Below are 23,893 nucleotides of genomic sequence, written 5' to 3' on the forward strand. Positions count from 1 at the left end.
TTCCACCTATCTACAAAAAGTCTACAAAATCTACCTTCACTGATACGTAATGTATCCAAAGCATCAAAACCAAAAGTCTACACACCAACTTAAGAGTTGCTCGAGTACATCTTGCACCATGAATCATTAAATGTTTACAAAATCACTAGTTAAACCCACAGTCTCGGTCCCTGTGATAACAGCAACTTAAGATCGTGACTGTTAAACACCCAAATGCAACAGTACCATGACTACAACATGAATTCACTTTTATTTCTAAGAGAAAATGATTCCCAATGCACACAGTCAACTCCAGCTGTTTACATTCTGGCAGAAAAACTTCACTCTGAGAAACATAAGCCATGAGGTTTCACATACAGACACAGTGGCCACGTTACACTCTACATTGTGCTACATGACCTGAAAAAAGTCTACTCTGAACTTCAGTTTTGTCCTTATCTTTCTTCTACCACCATCCACGGCCACAGTGGGCTTAGATATACAACGGAGCTAAAGCAGTTTAAAGAGTAATGTCTTGGCTGGGCGACAGGGCTTGCCGGTAATTAACCACGTGCCTGTCCGAGCTGTGAGGTAATTTGACTTGGCAGATACCTCAGTGCAAGTCATTTCCCTCAGCCTTTTGGCAGGCTGTGTGCCTACCTATTCAGGTAGGCTGCTACTGGGGTTTAATACATGGCTGGTAACTTGGTATGCCACGGTAACATGCTTGGAGGTGCTGGGTTGAGGTGCACAGTAACCCTGCAGTATCCTTGGAACTACAACGCAGAGCATCACACGGCACACACTGGCAAAGACGCCTACCTTCCCGCACACGGGACATCCCGAAGGCTCCTTCTTGTAGCGAACCATGTTTCCTGTGCTGTGCTCAAAGTCTTCTCTTTTCACACGCCTCATCCCTTAACAGAACAGTCCCCATCAAAAAAAGAAAACAAAAAAAATAAACCATGGTTTTCCAACTCCAATCTGCATGCCCCTTTCAGGTGAATACTGTGAAGAAGAATGAAACACTGGGAAGAGCCTCAATGCAGAATTTAATTGCTAACAAAAGGATAATTTCTAAATTAAAATGGTGTCTTAAGAACATAAAAGCAGTCTGCCAAAGTGATGTATTATGGCTTGCTGGTTATTACACCAATTGTAAAGCCTTTGAAAACAGACATTTATTGTCAACCCCTGGAAACAGGCAGATCTAGTAGGCCTTGGCACTTTGATCAGATACCTGGCCCAGAAATTCCCCCTCTAAGGAGAGAAGCAACCACCCAGCATCATCTTCAATGCTTGATGAGGATTTCAGACCTCTTCCTTTGCTACCTTCAGGAGGGAAGTGGGCTGTTGCTGCTCTGTGACAGCTAAACGCAAGATGCTTTGCCATTGCCATTCAACCCCTTGTCCTCCAGCTCTCCTCTACTTCAGGACACAAAGGTCTGAATCACAAGAGCAGCCAGTGACAGTTGGCTACGCCCAAAGCACCAAATTAGACAATCTGGCTGGTTTTTTTAAATCACCTTTGGATTTATCGTCTAGATGGCTAGAGGCATTTTAATACAAATTTTGGCAGTCTACCATCACTCGAGTTTTTCCAGAGTCTCTGAGTACATATAACATCTGCGGATGTTTTATATATATATATATTTTGAACAGTAAACTCTTACAATCTCATTTTCATATATTCTCAAGATTTTGAAAGATGACATCACACAGCATTCCATTTATGCTATATTTATACCGTAGTCACTTTCAGTTGTATACCGCAAGTTAATTCCCTCCCTTCAAATTTTCAAGTTACCACACATTATTTTAAAAAACAAAGAAGAGAATTCAAAGAAAAAAATGTAATAAAAATCAGCTAGTCTAAACTACTGCATAATAAGCCAAGCAACTTTCACATGACTGTTAGTAGCACTGGATCCGATCATGTGAGGCTGAAAAAAAAAGGTAGGTGCATCTCCTAGAAAGTTTTTCATAGAATTGGACAACTCCCCTCCAGGATCCATTACTATTATTTTTAGTAAATGTCACATCTTGCTAAAACCTGCTGCTCCAGATCAGGTACCTGACAAAAAAAAAATGGCAGCTACCATCCAGAAAAACGTAATGCACAATCATTTCCTTAACCTTCCCACCTCTAGTGCCGTTTCAAGAGCAATAATTAGGTCGATCTGCAGTATACTTACCTTCCAAGTGTCGCCTTTGATGATCAAGCATGACATCCTTTCGGTAGAACAACTTATTGCAGATTTCACATGCAAACTTCTTATCCCCATGCTTTTTCTTGTGTTTTGAAAGATTGCTGTTTGTAGAAAAGAATCTGAAACACATCTCACACTGGAATGTCTTGTCATCTGCAAGCAAAAGAAACCATGCAGCTCTTCATAGATGAAAACAGGTTTTGTATGTTTGTGAGACAGGTAGTTCTTCTCTTAGATCTGAGTTTTGACACATAATCTATCATTGTATGGATTGAGGAGGGAAATGCAAAAGCATGTGTTTTACTTTAAATTTTTTTTCAAAGGCAATAAATATATACGATGCTAACTTGAGCATGGAATCTAGCATTGTAACTTCCTCACATGGGCTATTTCCATTGTGGTCTAGCATATAGTTTGGAGAGGATTCTGTTACAGCTGATTCAAGTTTTTAATGTTGGTAAAATCACTAAACATACAGCAACACAGCATCACACAAACAGCTGTGTCTAAGCACCCGAATACTTCTGCCAGCACTGGCTCCTAATACCAGCCAGAACAGAATACTCCAGAAGAAAGTATAAAATCTCAAAAATATACCATTACATGACAATAGACCTACGGGCAATATATAAGCAATACATAAGTGGATGTGATCCTCTACAGATTACTGGTGATATTTATCACAAAAAGAGTTTTTCTGAGGGAAGCGGAGCAGGTTGGTGGTTGGGATGATGACAAAAAACCTAAATTCCTACTCCCCTTCTGCAGTTTCTATGCTGAGATGGATTTGTGGATATACTCTCAAAACAGAGCAGTGATGCCACAGGAAGCGGAACGGTTAGCCATTCTCACCTGTCCTGCAGTTATGGAATTCCAATGAACTCTCTATCCGAAAGGCCTTTTCACAAGTGGTGCACTTGTATCTGTACTCACTATCAACCTGAGGATTGCAAACAGTAAGTGTTTAAGCGGGGAAAAAGCCAAGTCACGTCTGACAGACAAATTCTAAATCTCAACTACTTCTCCTATTTTCTGTCTTTTTCAATTTTCTTCCTTCAACAGGACATTTAAATACACATTGATGCAAAATTCTGACACTATATCACCCTGCCACGTTCCTACATCTGAGCTCCACACACACACAAAAAAAAGAGAGTAGACCATGCACTCGTGTGCATGTAACATTCTTCCCGAAAACCCCCGGTCCAACAGAGAGACAGAATTTTGGAGAAGCAAGACATAATCTGACTCATCCTCCAGCTCCAGAACAGATGCCAGCAAGCTGAGAGCTTAGGATCTTGATGCCAAGCAGCAAAGGAAATATTCACTGATAAGGCCCACTACAGGCACGTTTAATATTTATACAGCAGCAGCAGCAGCATTGAAAGGCCCTCGCCAACAGGCATGGTGCTGCTCCTGTAAGCACCGTAGGTTTACACACGTGCCCACAGCCCGTAATGACACAGCCTTTACCCAGAGTTCACACATTAAATGACACTATAGGTGGGGATAAATGAAACAGCACAAGCGAACAAGACTGGAACAATCCTGTTTAGCACCACAAACTGAAGTCAGATCTCACCTCTAGATCATGCAGGTCCAGCTAACTCCAGCTTGTCTTGTTGTGACTAATGCCTGAAAACAACTTTCTATAGGAAATGCAGACACAAGAAAGGACTTGCATGCTCAAAAGTGTGTCCGCACTTTGCAAATTCATCAACTGTTCTAACAGAAGATGTTACCTCTCCCTATCAGTCTTGTCTCACTTATTCACACGGATATCCCCTCAGATATAATTGACCCAAGCTCCCCAGCTAGCATCTGGAAACTCACTGTACATTTTCACCTAATCTCAGAAAGAGCCCGCTAGTCATTTCCACTCACTTCGTTCCTGCTGTGCTTGTATGAAACATGCTGCTTCAAGCTCTCTTTACGGCTGAACAACTTTGCGCATTCCTCACATTTAAATAGTTTGTCACCTGAGGGGATCAATCAAGATAAAATAAAAAAAAGAAAGTAGTCAGTGACTGGTAATAATCAACTCCAGGCAAGATGGGGGAAACCACAGCACAAGCAACTGCAAATGAACAGGATAATGATGAGAAACTTCAGTAATTCAGGAGATCCAAACAGTGGTTTTTAACCTTTTCCAACAATTTTGATAACAATTTTGTTTGGTTCTCCCACCCTTTTTCAGTGATTATTTTTCATGGAATCCTTACAAGGAGGTCACAGACCTCTGGAACTGCAGATCACATGCTAAAAAGCACTGAGCTGACATTTACACATCAATGTTACCCATGTGCCTGGGAAGGTGGGGCACGATATATATGTATATGTTTAAAGGCAAGAAAAGTTTTGGGAAAAAAATCACATCCTTGCCCTCATTTAAAATATGTACCTAAATTCAAATTTTAAATACTCTAACTTCAACTTTCAACTATTATCTTCTCATGCTTTGGTCTGTGTAACTAAGAGTTTCCTAGAGAGAGTTAAAAAAAAAAAAGGAAAAAAGAGCACTTTCAAAATTACGTATCCCAATATCTAAAAATAGCCTAGCTCTTTTACTCAAAGGTGGAACCAGCGAGAGACAAAATCAATACACATGCAAAGCAAAAGCAAACCCACCATGAGAACGGATGTGCCTGCTGAGGTTGCTGCTGTTCTGGAAGATCTTACTGCAGATACTGCATTGATAGACGCGCTTGTGCTCCCCAAGTTGTTTTATCAGCTTCCGCCGTATACCATGTCTACTGGAGAGAATTAAACTTCTTTTGAGGGACATGGAGTTTTGGTGATGAGTAAACCTACTGGATTAGAGAAAGAAAGGCAGGGACTGAAAGGTATCCCACAAGTTGCAAGAAAGAGTCCCACCAGCCGGCAAAAGCTAGAGGAGTGTTATGCTCAGCTTCTGGAAGGAGGGAGGGAGGGGGCCTGGAGCTTCCTCATTGCCAAGGTGCCCTCCTGGCCACCCCCTGGAAACGGCAGATGTCAGAGCGCGGCTCACTCCAAATTGTCTTCACCCAGCACAAACAAAGAAAAAAGCAGCAGCCACCAGCTTCAGAGATTCTCTTTGCAGGCCCCTCAGAGGAACATAAAGGATCTGTTCCGCTTATCCTCTGAAAACATTAGCACTAATTCAGCTTAGAAAGCTCGGCAGTTCGCATGCAAAAGGCATATATGATAAGAGGGCAGCAGGGCGCCAAGAAGCAGTACTGTTCTATTTCCCAGCAGAACCACCCGCTGGAATGCATTTTTGAGAGTTCTGCGTCTGCTAAGGACTTCAATATATAGCATTACTAGCTAATTTTGAAAAATCAAGTGCTTTATTGTACAAAAAATAATTCAAAAAGCCAATCTTACCATGACAAAAAGACATAAAAGAATCTAAATTAATCAAATGATATTTAAGAGTCTCTCTGAGGTTCTGTTATCCTGAAGTTCTCCCCTCCCACTGCTCTAAGTCTCAAGTATCACACGCACAAATCAACAGGAAGTCATTTATGAGTTCAAATGACAAGCATAATTATAATAATTGTTAGCATAATTTTTTTAGCAAAAACCTCTTTGCTTGTTTTTTCTTCAACGTTCAATGGGAGTAATATTTTACCTTGCAGCTGCAGGAGGCTTTTGGAACCACACTGAATAAAAGCAGTAACATGATAGAAAATGAAATTCTCATGGTTTATGCTCCAAAATTCTACCACCAGTATCTCACCATCTGTGCACCATCCTCCAGTGCACCAGGCATCTTTGTGGCACTCAAAGTCAGCTCTTGCAGCAGCAGCACGTAATTTTATGCTAATAAAAAAGAGCATCTGTGGGCCCAGAAGTTGAGCAGAGCTGTAACATGCTACATGCTACATAATATTAATTAAGCCTAAGAGGAAATTCTGCATCCCAGAACACTTACTTTGTCACTGAACTGACACTATTTGTGGTGCTAGGCGTCTTTCCTAAAACCAATTCCATGATCCTCTCTTCTGCAGCTGAAGACAAGTCTACCTCCTCTGGTGGGACTTCAGTTACAATGTCAGCTACATGCTCCACTGCAAACACATCATAAAAGCACAGCATGAATGTGGATAGCTAGAAATAAAACCTCAAAAGCAGAATTTATAATGAGATGTGAAACTGAACACATGATCTGTCCACAAACATGTTATTTGTCAATGACAAATAAAAGATTGCTAATGAGCAGGTAGCACTTGCAAGATAGAGAAAGTGGCTACCGAATGACAAGTAAGATGTAGCCAACATCCTTATGGAGGCATAACTTCTTACCTTTCCAACCTATCACTAAGGGTCAGTCAACTATGCATCATGAAATTTCCTACTAGAACTTCCCTTGAAGGAAGATAAGGCTCTGAAAAAGGTCCCTTTCAAGAATAAATCTTAAGGCAGAGAGAGGAAGGTATCTCCTCTGGAGAGGGAGGATGCTTTCTCTCCTGTTCCTTCTTGCAGAAAGCTAGGCAGGTCTCTCAGAACCACTATCCTGTGTTTCTCTGGGCCTCTCTATTACTAAAACCATCACAGGAGAATACAGGTAATCTAAGTGTAGGTGCTGCAACATTTAGCATAGACAAGGCCCTCAGAGATAATTAACAAAGTTTTTAAATCACCTGCTTTAGTGATCTAACTAAAAACCTCCATCTTGTCTCTGTGCTACTTTTTAGGCCTTTCTGAGAAGGCATCAATACAGATGTATGAGGGGATACGTGGTTAGCATTTTCTTAAGTTTTCTTTTACCTTCAGAATCTTTCTCTTCAAGAACAATAACAGGTGTTTCTGCTTTTGCTGTTTTGGGCTTTCTTCCCCGCCTGGCCTTCCTCCTTGACTCTGTACTGGCACTGGCTGCATCACAAATGACAGGCTGATCCGTAGGGGAAGCCTCTGCTGCTTTCTCTGCAACAGTCTCATTTTGGCTGGTTTGGGGGGCACCTTTAGCTTGTTCCAGGTGACTCAGCAAGTGCTCTAGGTGGATGGGGAAGAACAAGACAGGAAGGACGAAAGGAACTGTCATGAAGTACTCAAAGGGATAGATCCCGCTGAAGCCTAACTATGGAGTCAACCTCACTTAGCAGAGAGTCACTTCAAATTATTTCAAAAGCAGTCACAATGCTTTCCTAAATAAAAGTATACAGTCTATTAAACATTGAAATGATTACTGACAGGGACTGAATTTTTTTAAGACATTTGTTAGATATCACTGTAAAAAGGTTGTGCTCCCTGATAATGGGTACATTTTTCCAAATGCCCAAGTTATTTAGCAGTCTAAGTACCCTTTTCAAAAATGATTCATCAAATGGCCAGAGCTCTTAAATGCTTTCAGTTCTTTTGAAAACCGCATAAAATAGCTGCAAAAGAAATTCAGGAAAAAAAAAAATTATTTCATTACCTTTACTGAATCTGTGCCATAAATAACAGACAGACAATACCACTTAAGTATAAGCTGGCATCACTGACCTTATACACTGCTCATGCAGTTTCCCGTCCTTGATATTCGTAACATTTACGTGTCATCTCCTAGACAACAGTTTTGTTTCTTCTAAATTCAGCATCACAGCTGTTTGCCTAGAGATTGACCACTGCCATATACAAAATATCACTGTTTCACCTTCCCTGCTACTCTTTTTCTTCAAGGAACACAAAAATTAAAACCTTTATCTCACTACATCATGGTTTCACAGTGTCCTGCTCTGGAAGAACAGAATTCTCCTGATGTTTCTCAATACTCTTTTCATGAATTTCTCACACTTCTTACCTGTCAGCACCTGAGGCTCCTGGAAAGCAGACGAACACACTTTACATGTCCACTGGCTGCACTCTGCTTCTGCAGCTCCACTGTCTTCTGGAGCATTCACTAAATCACAACAAGAAGAAATAATGAAAAGCTTTGAAAATGGAAAGGTGGTAAATCCCTGTACCTTTGTTTATCTTGCAATAACTCCCTGAATATCACAAGTTACGATTTAAGCAGCAAGAAGCCCACAGGGGCAGCTGGGACCACTTCAGGATTTTCAAATACGAACACGTCAGAACAGAACTAAATGATGCCAGGAGAGAATATCAGTGCTCTTGTAAAGTCTTGAGGGTCTCTTTATCACTTTCTAAAGAACTGTGATTATCAAAGGCACAATATAAAGCAATTTTTAGCACCTTTAAAATCGGGGTTACCAGTCCTCTTCTGGGTCAGCTAAGGACAGAAGCAGGAGAAGCCTCCTTGCTCTCTGTGAAGAGCATTGCAGAGTAAGAACATTTGGCTTAACAGAAGTAAGGGTGAGGACAATGGAAACCTGGTTTTGAGCAGTTTTAATAATTAGATGTTTTATGAAACCACCATATTGATGTTTTAATTAACACATCAGCTCACGCCAGATAAAGAAAATAAAGAAGAAATTAGGGGGAAAATTGAACTGGAATGAAAAAGAAAAAGAAAAGAGTAAAATGGTTACTCTGTTCACAGTCCATTGTCTTTAAGTCCTTGGATGATATGTCTGAATTTGTCAAGAGGATCTGGTAAATCTGGACTGGTTCAGAGATTTTTTTTGGCACACATAAAGCTGAATATTCCAGACTCTCCAAGACTCCCCCAGAGGAGGAGGACGATACTAAAATTAGGTTAAGTGAATGGCAGCACAGGAGATTCAAACTGTGCCTCAGTTTCTGCCAGATTTCCTGTGTGATTGTTAGCAAGTCAGTTCACCTCTCTCTGCTTGAGGACCCCATCTGTAAGGGGATGATAAGCTTACTTTCCCCCTTTTCAGTGTTGGCTCTTAAACCAAAACAAAAGATTCTCTGAGGCAGAGTTTGCTCCCTGCTACAAGTTATGTTCAACGTTCTGCATTACAGAGGTGTGATCTCACCCATGCTGTAATAAATAAATTAAAAGTGACTAGACAACTCAGCAACAGAAATTCCTTCTTCACAGGCTACATAAAGAACTTCTTGAGAGCTCTGTCCAGGAGGTCAAAGCCAGCAAACCTAAACCTCAAGATTCTGCAGAACTTAAAAAAACCAGTCAGATCTGTAAGCAATGTGTAAACTACTGTCTGCCTCAGGAAGCTGCAGGCTAGTAAAACTGAAAAAGCACTATCTGCAAAACTGAAGTCTGTCTTGGAAAATTGTCCCTGACTCTGCAGTTCCCTTGCTCCTTAGCTGCCTCAAGCAGTAAACCTAGAAGCGCCAGCTGTGCACTGGTTTGCCAGGAAGAGTCAGGTCCTGCTCAGGTTCCCACTTCTTCAGGCTTCCAGGGCAGTTGCAGGGCAACCCAGTTTACTTGGAAGCACAGATCTGTCAGTTGGCAACTGCTTTGTACGACTTGAGGCAAACAGTCAGAATCAACAGAGGCATATTTTATTTTGGAAACACCAAAACATTACATCAGTGCTAACACTTAGGCTTCCCAAAGTATAATAGGCAGCATTTTGTTTCTATTGAAGTTCGACTTTCAGACAGTAGGATGAAGGACATAGGAGGGGCTGTTCAAATTCTTCATATCTCCCGCCCCCCTCCTGAAAAATCAGTGATGACAAACTGAAAGACAACTCCCCAGTCAACTTCACCTTTTAGCTGCGACAGTATCCAAGTTAAATGAACGGATCTTCTGATGAATTGCTCTGTACACATCTGCAACAACTCTTCTTCTCTTCTCCTGGCTACTGTTAGTATTAGTAAGCAAAATTTAGCAAAGTAACCTTTTCAAAGAACAGACCCAGAATGGTTTTCTTTTGATCCTGATCTCCACACTACATACTCCGAGTTTACTTTTAGACATGGCAATTTGTGCTAAGTGGGTTCTTAATTTCACCGTTCCACTTATCAGAGATTACAGAGGTGGCGGGGGGATGGCCAACATTGCTTCGTAATTGACCTTGGAGACAGAGTTCCTATGACACCATTAGTTATTTCCTGAGCCATATGTTCTTTGCCAAGAAGAATCTGTATCTGTATTGCTTATAAGTTTATCTAAATTTGAGTTCCTGTAATCTAGAATAGTCTGTACTCTAATAGGCTTTTGGTATTATTGTATAATATTGTATAATTGCATTGTATTATTGTATATTGTATAATTTGAGGATGGCCAGTGTTCTTGTCATTTCCAAACAGCACTGTTCTTACATTCACTCACAGTTTCGTGTTTTCTTCTAGAACCCAACCATTTGAACTATTACACTTTTCACAGTGTCTAAAGATTTTATTTGGAATTGCCTCCAACCCAACACTAACCACTTCCAAAGTCAGAAGCAGTTGTTGTTTTCACGAAAATCATCTGCCTAAAGGTTTATCGGCTCCTCTGTCACTTTTTAACGTGCATATGCACCTTGCCTGTGAAAAGAAAAAGAAAAATCCAGACTTTCAAATCCTCTCTAAATTAATATTCGCTGGAAGTTATACAACCATAATATTTGCACAGAAGCGGTACACCTAACAGCTCTTCAGATCTGTATTTGTCCTCTGTCTCCCTTAAAAATACCGTAATTTTGCATACCTGCTGGATCAGCTGCCAGTATGCTGGATTTCTTCGTTTTTTTATGGGGGAAGACAGCAGATGAAGATTTTGAAGAGGTTTTAGTCCCCTCTTGATCAGATTCCAACACTACCAAGCACGTATCTGTGAAGAGGAAAAACAGTTCCTTTTCTTTACTTTCCAGACCCTTTGATTCTCTTGCTCTGTGCTGAGGGCAGTAACCATAACCAGAAAGTTTTGCTCTATAGCAGGCCTGTAAAAAACATTCTCATGTAAAGCCCTAACCAGGACATTCTTATGCCTGAATCTCATACAATGTGCCTTTCATATTCTGGAGTGTAGAGTGAAAGTGCTGAACAGAGAAAGCAGGATGAACCCAAACAATATTTTTTAATACCCATACTCACACCAAAATACATGAACAGGTTAAACTAGAGAGGCAAAGATGAAACCTCTCAGTTAATACCAACTGGAAACATCTTAGAATTCAGAAACCTGTTAACCACATTGATTCAGCTGTAGCACTTAAGACTGTGTTTACCATCAAGATCAGCCATAAAGCATGCTGATGGCAATGGCCTCTCCCCAAGCCGTTTGCCACCCCAAATTATACTCAGCGTAGCAGTAATACCATTCAGGGAGTACTCCCAACTCAAGAGCAGAAAGCAAATGCCCTTGTAAAGTCAAAAGAATCACGCTTTTTAGCTGTAGAAATGCAAAAGTAGACAAAAACGAGGAAACCGAGGGGCAGAGGAACAAAAGACTTCTGACTATTCTAATTCAGATTCTAAAAAATCTGTTGTCTTTCTTTGCCAATGCACAAGCAATCGTGGAATGGCAGTTCACTCTTGAGCTTATCTTATTCTAGCGGGTTCCATGTAAGGCTGCGTAAGACAAAAAGTAGTTTTCTTAGAACTGCACAACATTTCTGAGCGAAACCAAAACATTTTCACTACAACTGAAAAAGAATGGCTTCTTTAGCAAATCTGCATGCATGTTTAGACTTACACTGACACTTGGGTTCTTTTGCTCTTCTACCCAGAAACATTTTTAATGCAACCACCAGTTTGTTAGTTAAGAACTATTTACCCAGTTTGTTCACTCTGAAGAGGCTGAATCATCAACAAGGCCATCCGTTTTCAAGAACTCACATATACCATGGTGAAGAACCTATGCTTTCTTCTTGTAGGGCAACCACGTATGCAGGTTGGCCTGACTCTAAGGGCTAACAAACTTAGGGTCAGAGCCTATTTGATAAACAGCACTGTCAACTCTAATGGTAGGGGACTATCAGTCCATACCAGGACTGGGCCCTTAGGAAGGAAAAAAGGCCCCCACACATACCATTGGCAATACTAGTGACCTGCTTCAGCACTGGCTTTTCCATTTTTTTGGCGTAAAAAGCTGCATACCACACTCGCAGCTCAGTTCCTGGTGGGATGTCCCGGGAGGTGGTGAAGTAAATATCATTGTCATGCTGGAAAGCAGTTAAGTTTTGATGCTCATATTTGGTGGCGGGTCGCACCATCATCATCCAGTTGCAGTCATCTTCATTTGAGGTGTCAAAATATACCAGGGGCCTATTCTTCTGGAACACCTGCCAAGCAAAATATGCATATAATAAAACCCTAACAAATAATACAAGGTTAAGAAGAATTTTTATTTTCTGCTTTTGCAACGGCTTCCTTTCGATGTACATCGGAGACAAAGCAAGCCTCAACACTTGCATCAGGCAGGTTTCATGTATCAGTCACATCTTCAACATGAGTAAGTCTGGGACAGACTACCAGGGGCAGGATGGGAACAAACTGAACTCCTCTCCTAAGAATTCTTGCTATAGCTACCAGTTTCTCCCAAAATTTGAGGGACTGAATACATGAGAGCGAAGGGGAACCCAAACAGCAAGCTGTGAAACACCCATCAGTCCGAGTCACGTTTCTAAATCTTTACTTCTGAGTTAGGTATTACTGAAAACTAAGACTGAATTCAGTTTTTACTGTAGCATTTTTCCTACCAAAACTTCTCAAGAGAAGAATAAAACAAATGCAAGACAGAAAAAAAATATTTATTCTGCATGTTCCATAAACCTAACGCATATGTCGCTCATTAAGAAAATTCAAACAAATTGAAGACACTCATTAAAACAACTGAAATGAACTGTCATTGTCATTGTCCCTCTTGTACCATCACATGCAGAAGGTGAAAGACAGGCAGTTTTGCTGACTGTATCCTAGCCCTATCACCTATAAGGATGTTCACTTCAAACATGCAGAACAAGCCTCTAGTTTGGATCTTCTGTATCTTGCCCAGAGAATGCTTGTTTAGCTACTGCGTTACAGGGCATGCCTAAAAAATGTCCCAAAATAACCCCCCTAAACATTTTTTTTTTTTTCTCCACAGTGTTAGATAGCATAAATTCATCATGGGTAAAACTGACTCCTTGTTATTGCTTTTCATGTGCAGTGTCTTACCTTCAGGGGAAAAACTGATTCTTTTTCCAGCTTGGCAACTCGCTTGGATTCAAATGGGCCAAACTGGGTACGTTTCACTAGTTGAGTCAGAGCAAACACTCCTTCAGTTCCATCTTCCAATTGTCTTATCTCCAAATTAGAAGGCAGAGATGATCTAAAAATTGAGGAGAGAATTGAGGGAAAAAAGTTACACACATGACAACACCACAGGAACACACGGAAGAAAGAAGTCAACATCTTCTTCTCCAATCTCCTGTGACAGCAAAGTTTTCTGATCAACATACACCAACTTCTATGAGGATTTATAAATAGAGACAAATATCTACCAGCAGTGGAGGAGGGCCAAATCAGTCATTACTTGAGAGAGCTCACCCCACGTCAGGGACCTGACAGGCTGCACCTGAGGGTGCTGACAGAGCAGTTCAATACCATAGTGACACTATTCCTTACTGTCTTGAAAAGATCATGGGCATCAGCAGTGGTCCCTGGTGGCTGAAGAAAGACAAATGTTGCACCCATCTTCGAAAAAGGCCAAAAGGATGATATAAGGAACCACAGGGTGGTCAGCCTTACTTCAGTCCCTGGGAAAATTATGGAAGGCATTTTGGGAGGCATTTATGGGCACATGAGGAGAAGGTGACTGGAAACAGTCACCATGGATTGACCAAGGGCAACTCACGCCTGACAAACTGTTGGCCTTCCAAGATAAAATGACCAGGTTTGTGGATGAGGGAAGAGCAATGGATGTCAATTCCCTTGATTTTAGTAAGGCTTTGGTCAGCCTCACTTCAGTCCCTGGGAAAATTATGGAACAAGACCTTTTGGGAGGCATTTATGGGCACATGAGGAGAAGGTGACTGGAAACAGTCACCATGGATTGACCAAGGGCAACTCACGCCTGACAAACTGTTGGCCTTCCAAGATAAAATGACCAGGTTTGTGGATGAGGGAAGAGCAATGGATGTCAATTCCCTTGATTTTAGTAAGGCTTTCAACACTATCTCATATCCAAGTTGGGACGTTATGGTCTGGATGGGTACCCAACTACTAGAGTAAATAACTTGTTATGTGGTCAGGCTTAGAGGGTCATGATCAATGGCTCTTTACCTGAAGGCCACAACAACTCGGGTACCACAGAGGTCTGTGCTGGGACCTGTATTGTTTAACATCTTTATCAATGATCTGGAAGGGGCAATGGAGGGCACTCTTGTCCAGTTTACAGATCACACTAACTGGGTGACATGGTCCATATGTCTGAGGGCAAGACTGCTATCCAGAGGGACCTGAATAGCCCGGAGAGATACACCAACAGGAACCACAGGAAATTCCAAGGACAAATGCAAAGCCCTGCACCTGGGAAGGAAGGAAGAACTCCAGCCAGTACCATCACCAGGGAGAAAGACCCTGGGGGTGGCAGTGGGCAGCAAGATGGTATGAACAGGAGCAGTCAACAGATTGAGGCAAGTAATTGTCCCCCTCTGCCTTGCACTTGCTAGAACCTATCTATCTACTGCCTCCTGTCTTGGGCTCCCAATACGGGAAAGACATTGAAAAACCGAGGTTAGCTCAGGGGAGGACCACCAAGACGGTCAAGGGCTACAGCAGTCACTCTGTGAGGAGAGGCTGGGGAAGCAGAGCTTTATCAGCCTGGGGAACAGATGGCTGTGGGGGCCCAAACACCCACCTGTGCACACCCAGGCTCTTCCCAGAGCCTCTTGGCAAGTGCAGAAGAGACAATATGCATAAAAATGGAAAATGAGCAGTTCAGCCTGGATGTTACTTCTGACCAGAATATCCTGAGACCTCTTCCATGACTCAACAGATCTTTGGTTATGACCATGCTTATTTCAAAAAATAACCTACACCTCTCCCCAAACGAACAACTTACATACTTACGCAGCTCATAACCCTTAAGATGTAAGCCCTGGAAGTTTCCCTTCTGTCTTCTAGCTCCCTTGTGATCAACCTGTCAATATTTGTAACAAGTGCTTCTGTGCTCCCAGCCTCTCTCATTTACCAAAGAAGCTTCTGAGAAGAACTATATGTAGTAAATATTGTTACTACATATAATACACAGAGAACATCTTCCTAAAAAATCGTATGACTGGAACCACCATATTGGTTTTACAGACACCAAAGGTAACCCTGGTTTTTTAGGTCTGTGCTAACAGACGAAAAGCTAAAAATAATCAGACAGGCTACTGACTACTCTATAGAAGTTGACATTGGCAGATCCACTTTCCTGTCCAGATGAAGAGAAATACAAAAAGATTGCAATCATAGTGATAAGCAAATGAATGCTTTCAGTTTTAATAATAGAATATGCAATATTAGAGACAGTGAAGTTCAGAAGATGTTTCTTAACACTTTTTTTCTAACCATAAAGCATCCATTTTATCTTTTCAGTAGCAGAAAGGAAACAACGATCACGCGGTTAAGCAACTAGACTGGTTTTTAAGAGATTCATATCCAGTTTGTGGTTAAACCTGCCCTCAACTTCAGTCAATTCACTCTCTCAGCTGCTCTTCCCCAAATGTAAAATAAAGGCTGCAATTGTATTTCTTCTTTCCCTTTCTTACCTTCCTTGTTTTCAGCTGTAAACTCTTCAGGAAAATAAATAAATTTTTCTGTAACACGGCCATTTTTAAACTCTGCTTTCAAATCCACTATCCAGCAGCCCACACTTCCACTAGGGAAAACTTAGCATCTGCATGTCAAAAAAAGGCTGAAAATCAGTGCAGGCACTGTATTTGCATACACTCATAGCTGGAACAGCTGCACACCATGGTAATTCTCCACCATACAAATAAGTAAGAGCATTAAATTGCAAGGCAAAAAAAGAAAAAAAGATAAAAGGTAAGAAGTAATAGTTTAACTTATCACCAAATCTGCTTAGTATGGGCTAGAGACTTACTGCACTGCCCAGCTTCTGTGTATAAGAAAAGTACCTCCATCACCAGTTTCTATTATTCCTAAGGGCATTTTGAAATCACCCTCAAGAACAAAGCACCTCTAGTGTCAGGGCTGTTAAGACAGTACTCCCCGTTAATGCTTGATGCAGGAGATCACCCATGGCAGGTTTCCAGGCACAGCACAGCGGTGCTTGGCAGAAGCTGCAGGGAGCTTCCTTTTCTGCGAAGGCCCAGAAAAACGGCTCTGTCTCTGACACACGTGTAGCCAGCGTACACTGTGGGATACCCAGAGCATCCTGCCCAGGTAGAGAGGGGTCGTGGTACCCACGCGGCAGACCCAGCACATTCAGTATTTGTTACAAAATGATCCCGGGAATACCCAATATGGCCTACATAGCCAGCACTTGTTAAGACTTGCTGCCCACGTGCCCATGTTTTCTGTCTGTGACTTCCCAAGAAGAAATCTGGAAGCCCTAAGCACATTATATAATACATGAAGCCATCTGAACTTTCATCCCTTTTTGGATTTGTACTACATTTTCATGATAGTTGTTTCTTTTCCTTAGCCTTACATTTTACCTATTAATATAAATGTTGCTGACAAAGCCCAATTGCCTTTCTCTGTAAAAGTCACTACTCAGTGTTGTTTTCTCTTAATCAGATTTAGTCTGTTTGTTTCTTTTGGCAACCACGAATGTTTCTGCTGTGCTGTCACAGATTTTCTGACAGAAGCACTACCCCTAATCATTCCTAAAGACTCATAATAATGAGAACGACTTGTTTTGCTTCTCAGTGGAGGAACTGTTGAGGTTATACCAAGCAGGAGGACACAACCATTCATATGAATAAGAAATCCTCACTCACTTCTCTGAAATTAATACGGTACGTTGGAGGAGGGGAAAAAATCGCAGGTACTTGACCAAGACGGAAGTCATTACCCCATCTGGCACTATCTGACTTTTTGCCAGAAACCTCAGCAAAGAAGCCAAGTCCTGATGAGCAGCGAGTTATTTTTTGGCTTCAATTCAGTAGAGCACTTAAGTGAGTGCATCAATTTTTCTATTTAATCAAGGCCATGTGCTTTCCGTAGATTGGGACTTCACTTTTCAGCTGTCAGCGTGACACCCATTAAACACGCTCTGAAGAACTAACATGGGTGCTGGGTTAGTCAGAACTAACACAAATGTTCCTTACCTTGCCCTGCTCAATACAAAGGAGTCTTTGACTGTCACCACTGGGCCCAGTTCAGGACACTCTGAATCATGGTACTGCCCACAGTCCTCGCACCCTGTAAGGAAGCAGACAGCATACAGAAAAGTTGATGGAAAACATTTTTGTAATGACAGCTGCCTCCTTCTTTCAAAAGCCAAATAAAAAATCCAGCACCAGGCAAAATACATACATTCAGAGGCAGATGTTCATTTATATTGCTTAGAAGAACATGTGTAATTGAACATCAGGTTGATAGCTGGCACCAGTGTAGGTGGGATAACACACACCGTGGACGGTACTATCAGAAGACAATTGTTTAAATTCTCTCTCAAAGGAAAATAATTGCCCTACATCCACAGTAAATATTCTGCTTTAAGATGGTATTATTCTTTGAATAAAGTGCCATAACATCTAGCAGCTAAAGAAAACCACCTTCACCAGAACCCAGGCTTTTAGAAACAGCTTGGCTAGTATGGTCTGTTTAGCGACAGGAGGCACAAACCCAGTACCAGTAGCAGAACCGGTGCAGGGCCTCAGCAGGGCACGAGCACGCCGTGGGAGCCCAGCTCTACCCGGAGCCGGGCCTGGCCCACGCTCCTCACCCACAGAGCAGGGAGAGAAATCTCCAAGATACCTTCTAATGCCTTTCCAAACAAGTCGGCTGGCTGCGGAATACACTTTGGCCACTTCTTACTTCACTGTCAGCTTACCTAAATTAACTTTTAGTTTAAGTGGCTGTAAATTACCCAGAACCGAATGGCTCCTAAGAAACAATTTGCAGACCAGGATAATTTGAGGCTTTCTAAAATAAGCCAGCTTAAAAGGATTTCAAGTGCATATACATTGCTTCACTGTGAAAAATAGCTGTCAAACTGCCCTGCCTGATCAGCTACTGACGCAGCAAAGAAGAGATCATCGCACAGGGGTTATATTCCTGTAGCGCGACTTCCATCTGAGCTCCACGCTCACAAGGGCAAGTCAGTAACCCCAGTAAGGATGCTAAGTAGAGGGTGCTTACACCTTGTCTGGGAAGAGAACAAGACAAAAGCCATGTCATTCCAGGGTACGTCCCCTCTGGTAAAGCTACTCTGTACGCCTATCTGGAAACCTCTTCCTCCCTGTATTTGTCCCAGTGAACTAACAAAAGGATTTCTTCTAAGATGTGGAAAAGGGATCCCAAACTACAACACACAGCTCCACGTTGTTTCTTCTCCTGGGAACAAAAACAGCTTAGTAGTGAAAATCTACACCCATTTGCCAAAGAGCACTACCAGCTCGTGCAACCCCCAAGCCTGGCCGCTGCTTCCTGCACAGCTGCTTTCTGCTGCCTTCTGGTGAACCAAGGAACGAAACCACCAGCTTTTCCCACCAGTTTATTTTTCAGCTGAATGAATTTCCCAGTCCAGTTTGCTATACAGCACCAGATAGCTGTATCGGAGGAAAGGATCTGTGGGCAAGCCCTACTCACATAGCACCAGCATCAAAACTAAGCCTACAGCCGTCCTGCGCTGTTTACCATACCATCACCACCCTTAGGTGTGCCTGCAGCTTACACTGTGCTTCATATTACTGAACTAATCTGGGCTAAGTACAATTTCCAAAATCAGAGAGGGCGGAGGAGCCACAGGGAATGTGTAAACCAGACTGCTGAAAAGAACTGGATTATCATCCACAAAGGGTTGTCATAACCAACAGGGACAGGAAGGAATAGCTGGAGCAACAACTTCTTAAATGGACTTTGCTGCCAAAGGAGACAAAGCATTTTGTCGTTTCCCTTATCTTTCGACTGCACCTACGCACCCCTCACTTCTGCAAAGACAGCCACCGCGCAGGTTCAACAAGGTGCAGACGGCACTGTCCAAAACCACATGCAGGAAAAAGCTACGCATTTCTCTCAATCCTTTGCGGATCAACGATCAAAGCAGGGGGAACAGGATACTGGCATCGTGTAGCACGTCTCTCAAAATCTAAGGGATGCCTTAGAGCAGACATTCCCGAAGGCTGTTACACTCACCAGATGTGACGCTTTCAAGAGATTACAGCCACAGAAGAAATACAAAACTAAGCATGGCATAAATGGTAAAACACCCTGGGGAGAGTATATTCACAGACTTCTATTAAAAACATTCCAAAACTCTATGAAATATGTATTCAATGATGTTAACTATGGGAATGCACAGTATCACTTGTAACAACTCACTTTTTCAGAACACAAGCAGTCCCCATGTCCCATGGGAAAAACTTACAAAGAGCACAAGAAAGCTCAAGAAATTCAATGACCACAGCCTCCACTGAAAGGGGGAAAATCATGTTGTGTGACACGTTCTACCTGTGCAATTCGGGAATGGTATCACATCCCCACTCTTGCTGCTATTCACCAAGGTCTTTTTATGAAGGGGAAGATAAGGTAACTTCACTACTGGTATCTGCAACTCAATAAAAACGCCTATTGAGTCAACACTATTTTTGAGGGAACCCTGGTGAATCTGTAGTGGAACGAAAAGTGGAACTTTCCGATACAGTTGCCACAAGGTTAGCGTGCAGCCATGGAGCCATCGGGGTGAAAGACTGTGGAACCATACCACCAAAGACATATGCTCCATTCTGCACATCGGAATCCACAATATCTGGACTTTCTTTGCTCATACAAGTAGGTCAGCAGACTCTACATCTCTTAACTTTTTTCCACTGTAACACCAGATCCTGCATGTTCAGGCTGGTGACAAAGGAGAGGCTGCAGGGCTAGTATGGCCCTGGGAAACAAGCCCACTAGCCAAGCTCCATCAAGCATGGGACACTGCCCACCACACTCCCTGGGCACACCACCGCTGCAGCCTCTCATCATGCACCATGACCCCATGAGTCCAGATCCCAGGTCACGGAGCCCAGCCTGGCACACAGCGTTATGTAGAAGGCAGACCACAAAGCCAAGCTGCATGAAGTGCAGGCCTAGCTGCAGGGGCACAAGAAAACGCAGTGAATGCCGTGAGTGAGGCTTGTCAGGGCAGTCAGTGCATCTCAAACTGGGCTTGTCCAGAAAGAATAATGAGCCTGCATCCTCCTCCCATGGACGGGCAGATCTTCAACTCAGGCTAGAGGTCAGAGTTCCCCACAGACACCCCTGGTTGCTAAAGCTGGCCTTGTTAAGTCCGACGTCAAGCACTGGAACAGGCTGCCCAGGGAGGTGGTGGACTTGCCATCCCTGGAGGTGTTCAAAAAACATTTAGATGTGGTGCTTCGAGACATGGTTTAGTGGGTTTAGCAGGCATGGTGGCGTTGGGTAGAAGGTTGCACTTGATGATCTCTGAGGTCTCTTCCAACCATAACGATTCTATGATTCAATCTCACTTACTTCAGCTGTGAAAAAGCTGTTCTGCTAACTCACATTCAGAGGTCTCTTTACATGTTTGCCAACAAAACTAGGATAATCTGTATGCTTAAAATGAGCAACCTTCTCTCTACTCCTCCATAAGCTGTTTGAACTTCCTTTACATAAATACTTTTCTAAATAAAAACTTAGTCTGTTTTAGTCTTTAATTTCAAACTTTACGAGTCGACAAGTCACATTGTGAGAGTTAGACTGTTTTCCTTTCGAATACTTACAAATAAACATAATCTCATCACTGCCATCTTCAGCCATGTTTTAAACCTGTCAAAATACAAAAGAAGAAGTTAGTTCTGAATGACTTTTACTTCCCATATTATTGAAACATCCCTTTATGGAGTAATGATGCTGATCGACCCAGAGCATACCCAAACACATTACTGCCCCTGCAGGAGTATCAATGGGAAGCTGAGGAAGTTAAAGTTGCTAAAAATCCTCCCGTGACTGCTGTAACATTACATGTGTTGCTGAAATCACTACCAAGAAGGTTAAATGTCTGTAGATTCACAAGCAGTGTCCCCCCTGCTGTAAGCTCCTGTGGAGCCTCAGAACAAGCAGGGCCAGAGGACTAATCCAGGCCAGCAACGACGACTGAAGAAATGAACCAGAAACCATCTGGTTCAGTGCAACATTTTATAGAACAGTAGCTTAAAAAATTCTCTCTGAAAGGGCAGATTACTCATTTAATAAATTTAATAATCTTAAGAACCTAAAACCTGAAGATATGATCACAGATTTGTTCCAAGGGCAAAGATATGCTGTCGTAATGAGCATCAGAAAACAAATCCCGTCTCTGTCATCTTCCATGAAATGGTAACTCACCAATTTGCTTTCACCCATAAAATAAGGATAATCTATATTCACTTTTATAAATCAGATTTGGCAGTATGTATTAAAAACTTGTATAAACAGCATCTATTGCTCCTCAACGATGTCTAGGCAATCTAAGTTATGGTTGGCAAATAGTCTGATTATGCATGGCTAAGATCAATGACACAAGCAGGATCTAGAAGATAGTCTTCCCTTTTCTAACCATGGAAAGGCTCTCCTCTTCCCATAAGCAATTTTCCCAATGCCCCAGTGAGAGGCAAAGCAACATGAAGATCATGATCCAAGTCTAAGAGAGAATGAGGCTGCAGAAACAGCGAGCACATCAGTCAAGAAGAGAACAAGGAGTAAGAGACTGGAGCTCCGAGAGGGAGGAGGACAGGAGGAAACATGACCAAAGACACACCAAGCTAGCAGAGCCCTGTCAGAAAAAAGATAAAGCATTTGCTACTACAACAACAAAAGCCAAGCCAAAGACACACACAAGTGCAGCCGTTACTCAGGATCAGCGGAGGAGCAGGACTCCCCATTACAAGTTTACTCTTGAACACTGATGCTTCACACGCTCTGCCTGGCTGGGCCGTGGAAATACGCCTCAGGCTGGAGCCCAGAGCAGCAGCTCCTTCTGCACAGGTACCGGCTCTACTGACTGCTCCGCACAAGTGAAGTCCCTCTCCCACACAAGCCCCTTCACCGTTTCAGGAAGGACTCCATCCCTGCTCCGAGTCTGCTGCTAACACCACGACGGCACCGGCGGATGCCAGGGAGCCATGTCTGATAGGCGGCTACCAGCTGCACCCACGCTCCACTCCATCTCAAGCCTCCACCAGAAGCCGCAAACAGGTTCCTTTACCAATCTGTAGGCTACTCCCAATTAGCAAAGGCCAGTTCATTGCCATACGGAAATGCACTGGGTGGAAAGCCAGCATGTCAACTGATGGGAATACAAAGGGACATCTGGTTCCTGTGGCTTTTGGTCATGGCGGGAGGCATCCTGCTGCTCAGTTATCTGGGCAACAGCGTAAGGAGGGTTTTGGTCACCGACCCTGGCATTCCCCCAGGGCCTGTCCCAAGCACTGCCCTCCCCAACTCTGCGGCATGTCAACGGCATGATCCCTCCCAACACCCACTGCCCCAGTAAGGGGCCAGCACCGCCTGTCTGTGGCACAAGCTAGGCCTCTCTTGGCTATGGCTTTTGGGGACTAAACTCATATAATAAAACACTTCAACATTTATACAGAAGTCCAATGTTGAGCACAAGCAGCAATTCAGGGAATTTCCCAAAAGCTCTTTTCATGAAAGCACTCTACACAATGCAACAGGTATTTAGGGAAACCCAGAGTACAACGGTGCAAAACAAGCCACAAAAAGCACATCGTAGGTTGATGTCAAAACCGGTTTATTTTGCTTTTTAACCAAGATGTTCTGTGGATGCTCTGTGCAATTTCAGGAGGTGTACATCCAGCTATTTTTAGATAGCTTGTGTCCTGACAAGACTTTAATCCTAAATATGGCTGAATTAATAAATACTCTTCTTGGTCAATGGTTCAGATATGCAGCAGAGACAGCGCAGCAAGACCAGCAGTACTGCTGTATGACCTGCTTGTCAAAGGCATTCGCCTTCTAGGACTTTCCTGTGTCGCATTCTTCGCAAACAGCAGACTGACGACATGCTGCATTACAGAAGCAGCAACGTCAGTCTTGTTCTAGGGGCCATCAGATGAGACCAGCAACAAAGGGGTGGAGAAATCCTAGTAGCATAAACGTTGTTCACGGTGATGGGGAGAAAGCGTAAAGGTCCCTCAAACATACCTCATGTAGTTGAGAAGGACGCTACATCTCAGTTATTATCTGCATTAGCGCAATTTTCATTTTTGCAGCAAGTACTTTCATTTTTCACATTGCAAAATTTCTGATCCGTCATCCATCTTTCCTATGCTCATGTCACCGTTTAAAGCTGGGCTGGCACTTAAAGTGGATGACAGATGCTCTCTATTAACCCCTTCCCTCCCCAGAAGGAGATGAGAGAAGGGAGAGAGACTTATGGGTTGGAAAATCAAAACAACTTTAATAAACCAATAACAACGAAAAAGAGTATATTAATACTACTAATAACAGAAAGAAAAATATAGAAAACCAATACTAAGCTTCCCAAAGGTGATCGTGGGATCGCGTGCCGCGGTGGCTCACGCCGCTGACGTGGCGGTGGGGCACCCGGACGTCCCGGACTGGACTCCGCAGCCGACAGGAACCGGAATCAGGAACGCACGGATCGGGAGGAGCACAGAGGCAGGACAGCGAGCAGAGTCCCACAGACACGCCGGCCATGAAGAAAGAGGGCTGACCCCCCCGATCCCTGAGCTTACCCTGAGCACCACGTGCACGGGAGGGACTCCGTCACTGCTCAGGCCTCGGTCACCTGTCCC

The 23,893-nt window shown here is 42.9% G+C and overlaps 1 protein-coding gene across 1 annotated transcript in view; it reads right to left on the bottom strand.

Annotated features, from left to right (window-relative positions):
- The window catches only part of PRDM15 (PR domain containing 15), a 30,655-nt gene extending 9,761 nt beyond the window's left edge, over positions 1–20,894 (bottom strand). Inside the window, exons 1-12 of the mRNA XM_009705743.1 lie at positions 20,858–20,894; positions 17,237–17,330; positions 13,131–13,284; positions 12,004–12,256; positions 7,954–8,052; positions 6,939–7,163; positions 6,103–6,238; positions 4,818–4,996; positions 4,074–4,168; positions 3,042–3,129; positions 2,175–2,342; positions 802–896 (exon numbers count right to left, since the gene is read on the bottom strand). Of these exons, the coding sequence (XP_009704045.1) occupies positions 802–896; positions 2,175–2,342; positions 3,042–3,129; positions 4,074–4,168; positions 4,818–4,996; positions 6,103–6,238; positions 6,939–7,163; positions 7,954–8,052; positions 12,004–12,256; positions 13,131–13,284; positions 17,237–17,330; positions 20,858–20,894 (1,623 nt within the window). The remainder of the gene's footprint in view (positions 1–801; positions 897–2,174; positions 2,343–3,041; positions 3,130–4,073; positions 4,169–4,817; positions 4,997–6,102; positions 6,239–6,938; positions 7,164–7,953; positions 8,053–12,003; positions 12,257–13,130; positions 13,285–17,236; positions 17,331–20,857) is intronic.
- Positions 20,895–23,893: the final 2,999 nt, after the last annotated feature.

This window comes from Cariama cristata, unplaced genomic scaffold, assembly GCF_000690535.1.
Source record: "Cariama cristata isolate BGI_N322 unplaced genomic scaffold, ASM69053v1 scaffold20608, whole genome shotgun sequence".
Taxonomy (NCBI): domain Eukaryota; kingdom Metazoa; phylum Chordata; class Aves; order Cariamiformes; family Cariamidae; genus Cariama; species Cariama cristata.